Source organism: Octopus bimaculoides, chromosome 4, assembly GCF_001194135.2.
Source record: "Octopus bimaculoides isolate UCB-OBI-ISO-001 chromosome 4, ASM119413v2, whole genome shotgun sequence".
Classification (NCBI taxonomy): Eukaryota; Metazoa; Mollusca; class Cephalopoda; order Octopoda; family Octopodidae; genus Octopus; species Octopus bimaculoides.
Window position 1 is genome coordinate 86,670,477 of NC_068984.1, and position 7,725 is coordinate 86,678,201.

The window sequence follows — 7,725 nt, forward strand, 5'->3', positions numbered from 1 at the left end:
GGTGTCATAGAATTGGTCTTTCAGACCATCTGGTAGCCCAGGTTGAGGTGCATAGGCTGAGATGACAGTAGCTAATCTATGATGAAGCACTAGTCTGATCTTAAGTACTCTGTCACTTACTCTAACGACCTTGATTACCTTATCCACCCATTTCTCCGCTAGAAGTATTCCTACGCCCCCGACCCCGTCAGTGTTCCCTGCCCAGAAAATCTTGTACCTGTGTTCTTTGCCTGTGAGGAACCTTGCAGAACCTCCTCTCCATCTTACTTCCTGGATGCAGCACATATCTACGCATCTCCGTTCAAGCATCTCAACAAATCCTTGTACAAGAATGTTGTTGATAGTGACTTCAGAGGTTCAGCCAGCTATGCCATTGTAGGACAATGGCTTAGCTGGCCAAAACTTTGAATTCAGTCAACTACATTCTTGTATAAGAAAAATAAATTTGTACTCCACAAAAGCACAGAGTAACCTATAACCCATCAGATTAATGTAAAATTGTTTTTATTACAACTGAACATAAAATCAAACATTGTGTGTGTATGTATATATATATATATATATATATATATATATATATATATATATAAATTTCAGGTCCCTGACTTGAAGTATCAATAATGACTTTCATGTCAAGTATATTATTAACACTGGACCTGGGTGCTTTACTGAAACCTGTTTGCTACCTCGTTAGTCTAAGTGTAACCTCCACTTAACCGTGTATTCATCTGATGATATTACTATAATTAAGGATGTGCTGTACATTTTCAGAGTGTACATTATTAGTGAACACCCTTGTAAAATTAGTCCTAGCTTCTGAATAAAGTCTTAAACACTTGTCTATTTAAAATGATTATTGATCATATGAGAATGTTTATTGCAAATAGTTAACATCATTTTAGGATGAGATTTATATCTCCTTCACTTATTGCCAGAATCCTGAAGAGTTTTGAGGTTACTGTGACATTTACTGCTCACACACATCTGAGGTACTTGTTCCTTGTAAATACTCTTCTGTTATCTGAGGTTAAAAATATTTCATAGTGTTGTGAAATATTACTAATGTCATATCTTTGGAAAAACGAATGGACTTGAAGAATTAGTGAATGTCAAGTGGAGATCTAAATTATTTTTGCAATAATTCAGACTTGCTAAGAATATACTCATGAATCTTTTATTACATAAATTTTGTTGCTGCACAGACTTTTATTATGGTATTATAATTTTACTTGTCATGTTGTTGCAGAGTATCATAACTGCATTATTGCATTAGGTTTGTACCATTCCTTAATTCTATGTAAGGAAATATATTTAGCCAGTTCTGGTTGCATCAATGTTAAACAACATGAAAATAGGTTGAAATCTCAATCCTTCAGCTGTCCAAATCATATATTCATTAAAGTATATTTTAGTACAAAATACAAGTTTAAATAGGGTTTTTTTTATTTTTTTATATATATAGAATCCTCTACTTTGTTCTGTTTTGTTACATTGCAGTGTTACACAGCATGCTGGGGCCAGTTGGACTAACACCAACAGGATCTTCAAACAAAAAATTCACTACTGCTTCATCATGTACACCTAGGTAACTATGCTTAGTAATTCCATTTTATTCAGCTACAAGCCAGTTTTAACAAGTCTTTATTTTTCTGTCTATATACATGTTACAGCAACTCTTGTTTTAAGATTGTGTGTGGGAGAAAGCTGGTCAAACATTAAGCTTTTGATGAGTTATTTCTATTGTCTCTATTTCAGATTTGGACAGAAAAATGGACGATTGCCAAATAAAAGAACTAAACACTTCTTTGATTCACCGAATCTAGAGTGACTTGCCTCTTCTCTCCACATCTTCACACTTTCTTTATGAATATAAACACATATACATTTTTATAAAGCATATTTTATAAAATTGCTTCACACTTTTTCTGCATTCATAGTCTTTATGGTAAAAACAGAAGTTTCTCTAATGCTCTACAACTCACCAACAGTAAAGGTTCCATTTATAATGCTTTTGATATGTTTTTATATTCAACTTTGATTTTGTAGTAATTTTCTATAACATGGCTGTTGTGTTATGGTCATCATCTGGAATTCTGTAACAAACAAACAAGCAACTATAGTAATAAGCTATTAGAATCACTGCTAGACGGTTTTTAACACATGCTGAACTTCATAACATAGAAGAACAAGAGCCACTCATCTTTGGACATTTTTTTTTTATACATTCTAAATTTTATAATTACTTTTAAGAAAGGGTTAGGGTTCCTGAGGATCTTAATATTAAGAAAATATCAGTTAATAGTTTTCAATTTCAGGAATATTTTTATCAGGCATTTTAAAATTGTTAAAAGGTAAACATAACTATGCCAAATCAAGTTAACATTTTGCACAACTTTAATAAAACATGTTTTGAAATTTGCTAATAATATAATTTTAAAATGCTCTCTTATGTTGATTAGAAAGTAAAATTAATTTTATTTACATTCACGTCTTTTTTTGTTTTTTCGTAAATTATCTCTTCAGCTAAGCTGACTCGTACAAAACCACTTCTCTTCAAACTTTAGTATTTACTGATAAATGAGAGCTTGTTATAAGTTTTTACAATCTTCATTATTCATTTTTACTAGTTTTAATCATTGGGTTACTGCTGTGTTGAGGTATATTTTCAATGATTTTAGTCAATCATATCAACTCCAGTGCTTATTTTATTGGTCTGTCATACTGTTAATTTTTGCTTTTAATTGTATCTTATAATTGAGATGAAGTGTTTATAAATTCTCTATTCAGTTTGTTTTCTAATCGAAGAATTAAAATCTTTTTCCAAATCTCAAATGGGATTACTACTTAGATAATTTAATATTATCCATACTTTATATAGCAAAATATAAGGTGATATTAATTATAATTTAATATTGTCCATACTTAATGTAAATAAAATATTATCTAATGTGTTGGCATATTTTGTTTTCATTTTTAGAATAAAGAACATCATTGTAACATTCACTTTTACCGTGGATCAAACAAGATTTAATGAGACAGTTTTTTTTTTGTTGTTTTTTTGCTATGCCAGGATGCCATTCTCATCAATCTTTACTTGTTTCAAGATAAGGTACTTATTTCCCTGTCTTTTGAATAATGAGCCTGTCAGTGGCAGGCATTAACCATGCCATCATCTATGTATTGGTCAGCCCATTGTACTTTGTAGCAGGAATGAACCTGAAACCACAGGGTTGTAAACAGACTTCTTAACCATGGTTGTGCTTGTGAAGAGAATAAAGTCTTCATTTCAATTTTTTTTTTTTTTATAAACTCCTGTCTAATAACAGGAAACAACTTATGAAATTTTGAGCCAAGTTTCCTCAAATTATACCCCTCCATCTGAAAAATAAAAGGACCAGATAGTCATGGTTGGAATGGTAGTGATCACAGGTCTGCACAGTCAAGGCTAACCTGGGTTAAATAACATCTGTTTATTCACATATTTAGCAGTATTGTAAATTTTAATAGCTAGTGGCACCTTAGGCAAGTGTCTTCTACTATAATCCTTATTTAGGTGGAGATATGATATTATTGGGAAATTAGCATAATGGAATAGTCAATCATACCTCGTTTAACCAACAAGTTCTGGATTAGAGCTGATTTAAAGCTAAACATACTTGTTTAGTACAACACATCACCATGAGTTAGCAATTGAGATAATATCTATCACAACAAATGAACTCTATAAATAAATAATGGATTAAGAATATGAGTTTACATGACATGCTTTACACAATTAAACATTTGAAAATAATCATAAGCTTCATGTGCAACCGCACAGTTCTGGGTTCAGTACTTCTGCGTGATACAGTTAGCAAGTATCTTCTACCATAGCCACGAACTGACCAAAGCCTTGTGAGTGAATTTGGTAGATGGAAACTGAAAGAACCTATTCATATATGTGTGATGGTTGTAAATGAGTGTTCCCATCATGTGAAGTGGTGTCCTTCATTTCTAAATTTCAGTGAAAATATGTCTGGTCATGGAGAAATATTACCTTGCTTGGAAAACAGGTGAGGGTTGAAGACAGGAAGCATGTCCTACTTTAGAAAATATGCCTCAAATACTGTCCAACCTATGCAAACATGGAAATGGATGTTAAAATGATGATGATGGTACTTCAAGCTCAATTTAAGTGTTTATTTTTAATGGACCACTAAAAATGATCAAATATTGGATTTATTGAACCAGTGATATTGAACCAGTGATATTGACCAGAACTGAAGTTTTTTCCAGCTTACTAAAAATTTGAAATCATTTAATCCTTTAGCATTTCAACCAGCCATATCTAGCCTAAATATTCAGTTTTATGTTCAAACCAGACAGATGCAACTTCTCACACCTACCCTACAATGTCCTAAAAATAAACAATCACATCATGAAAATCTCATAGCTGCATGATGTTGCATGATTAATTCAAAACAATGTGAATAAATAAATATTACATTTGACAAAATAATCAGGCTTTTGTAAGTTATGACAAATCCTGCACTCAATATCCAATTCCTAAGTGTTCCAACTTTCAATAACATATAAAAATTTTTAAATCCTCTAGTTTTAGCGAATATCTCTGGCTCAGTTATACCAACATTTTATAATTTCTTGTGCTCTATTAAAAGTATAAACTAGTAAAATTAACATATATAGACAGACATGTGGACTTCTTTCAGTTCCTGTCTATTAAATCACAAGGCTTTGATTAGCAGAGGCCACTTCTTAACTACCCAGCCATACCTGTGCCTCAATAAAATAGTAGTCAAATACTAGGGTCAATTTATTTCACTCCCCACCTCCCAAATTTCTGTCCTTGGGCCTATTCTAGAAAGTTATTGTTTTATTGAGTCCAATGACAATCCTGTCCTAGAAAGGAGAGAATATCCTGTCAATATACCCAAGGCCAACTCATGATTAACCAAGACATGAATCAATGATTATAATCAAACATTGTTAGCAAATAAAACAATTTATGGCCAGTCGTATTTCAAATATTTTATTTAAAGTATAGAAAGTAAGACCCAGACTATTTGCTTTGTCAGTGATTTTGTAACTATACACCAGGTTAGAAATAGACATACATGAAAATATAGAGCACGAGATTCAAATTGTATGGAGAATTTCCTAATTTCAGATGAAATTCCTTTGGAGAATTTAAGGGAAGTTTAGATTTATGTACACTAATAAGCCCCATGTATGCAGTTTGTAATAATTTCCTTCAGGACATAATAAAAATTGACTTTTTTTAAAATTCAAAACCTTTAACTGAATTCGTTGGGTTTTATTATAAGATTTAAAAATAAATATTTTAATTAAGCTTTTTTATATATATATATAATTAGTTTATTTATTTAGGAAATTTAGAATGGTTTCATTACATAAAAACATATATGAATCTAATGCTGGGGTTCTTCCCATACCCCAGTGCTAAATGAAAATACGATTAATTGTAAATGTGGCAGATAAATTTTTAGTGACAGGTTAAATTTCTTTTTCTTTTGCATCTCCATTCTTCAAATGCCTCAAATAATTTTGGAATACTCTTTCAATAATCTTCATAATGTCACCGGTTAAATTAGAAAATCCATTTTTTACATAATAATACTTTGAATTCACCTGTCAAGTGTATAACTATTATATTATTTATGATTTAAAAGTTTAACTATCATAAATTAAAGCTATTTGATTTCAGAATACTTAATAAAATATTAGATATTTTGAAATGAGAGGATGGCTGCAGTGAACTACATGCTTGAAGGCATATAACTAAATACCAATGACTGAGAATATATTGGAATAATACTATTGACAAAGCAAATAAGCTGGAACATCTAGAGAGAGAGACCAAGTCAACAAGTTACATGAAATACAATTTGCAATGAATATATCAAATACTGGTTACTCCATTTTTTTTTCAATAGTTTGATTCTGAGTCCATCCAGTCTTTAATCTAAAATTTTCTTGAAGAAAAAAAAATGTTAAAAAACAAAAACACGATACTGGTCATCATCACTTTTAACATCCATGTTTCCATACTGGTGTTTTCAGATAAAGATTATCTCTAAAAATAACATGATTTGATTTTATTATAACAACTTTTTTTTTTCTTTTCATTCAGTACATTAGTTAAGTTCTAAAGTATAATTTTATCACAGAATGTCATAATGGAATGATCATATAGATTTAATGTAAGAAGTGGAATTAAACATGCACACTGACAACAAACCAACTAATTCAATTTCTGATATTTACAAATCTGTTCTCAAAAATATGAACAGGAAGCACAAGTATTGGAATAATAATTTCTCATAGAAAATTGAGTTGAAAAAAAGTATAAGCAATTCCACAGAAGAGTCATGAGAGCTATTTAAAACACACTCTATATTTAATTTTGAGATATTAGAGTATACAATAGCATCAATGTTTTTGTCGTATATCTCCGACCTAGTCCCTTAATTTCACTGCAGTAAAATATTGGCATGTGTGTTTTCAAATGGTTACCCTTACTCTTCTGATTTATTTCAGTTTCAACACACCATCTCAGGTTGAGGCATTTACCAAAGCTTTTTTTAAAAAAAAAAGATAAATAAAATTGAACATTTAAAAAAAACAAAAAAAAAACGGTAAGACTTTATACTTGATTTAGCATAGAATTAACTGACCATCAGAAGATAATGAGTGAATTAGATTTCTGTCCAGGTTACCATTGCTTTCCAACAGCTATAAAACCTGATTATTTTTCAATAACAATTTTGTTAACCTCACAAGAAAAACTATTTGGTTGTAGAAAGCTAGTTAGAGTTAAACATTAATTGATTAGAATAGAAAGCCACTGATCACATTAACAAAAAATTCATTAAGTTATAAAAATATTGAAACTGAAGAGACTCAAAATATTCCGCATTATAAAAGGCAAGAAACAGTTTTCAATGACTGTTTTAATAGATAAGATATTACAGAGTAGAACTGGATTGATGTAAGTTTTCTAACTGACTAGGAATCATTTCATTTCCTTGTAAGACGTATGATCATCCCACAGTCATCTTCCTTATAAATATAAGTCTTTGTACCAATGTACAACAAATAAATTATCAGTCTAGGTAGCTCCTAGAATGTTATTTATTTGAGTTATTTATTCAGCAATCGTTGATTGGAGTAAAATGTCTGCTTGTAAATAGTAACAAGTTTGTATTGTAACACTGAGCTCCTGCCTCATATGATTTAGTGAATTAACCAGTAAGCCAATGAGAGAGCCTATAGATGGTCACTACAAATAGGCTAGAAATAGCCAGCAAATCTCCTAACCACATTCTGTTATCTAAAAGGACACAGTGTATATTATGCATATGGAGTACAATATTTCTAGGGGAAAAAGATGGGATTGGCATACCCTTAATCGAGTCCATCTTTGCTGTCTTACTTAGTTCCAAGTGGTGTTTTTCTACTGTGCTGAAATCAAATCCCATAAAAATAGACTAATATGACAGTAAGCAAAAAGTATTTAAAACCATTACTAGCAGGCATGGCCGTGTGGTAAGAAACTTGGTTCCAGGTTCAGTCCCACTGTGCGGCACATCGGGCAAGTGTCTTCTACTACTGCCTCAGGCTGACCAAAGCCTTGTGAGTAGATTTGGCAGATGGAAACTGAAAGATGCCCATCATGTATATATATATATATATATATATATATAT

The 7,725-nt window shown here is 31.1% G+C and overlaps 1 protein-coding gene across 3 annotated transcripts in view; it reads left to right on the forward strand.

Moving 5' to 3' along the window:
* The window catches only part of LOC106870227 (rac GTPase-activating protein 1), a 43,897-nt gene extending 41,414 nt beyond the window's left edge, over window positions 1-2,483 (forward strand). For all 3 annotated transcript variants that reach the window (XM_014916243.2, XM_052967192.1, XM_052967191.1), the window contains 2 exons: window positions 1,498-1,585; window positions 1,756-2,483. In XM_014916243.2, the coding sequence (XP_014771729.1) occupies window positions 1,498-1,585; window positions 1,756-1,828 (161 nt within the window). In that variant the 3' untranslated portion in view covers window positions 1,829-2,483. The remainder of the gene's footprint in view (window positions 1-1,497; window positions 1,586-1,755) is intronic.
* The last annotated feature ends 5,242 nt before the right edge of the window (window positions 2,484-7,725 follow it).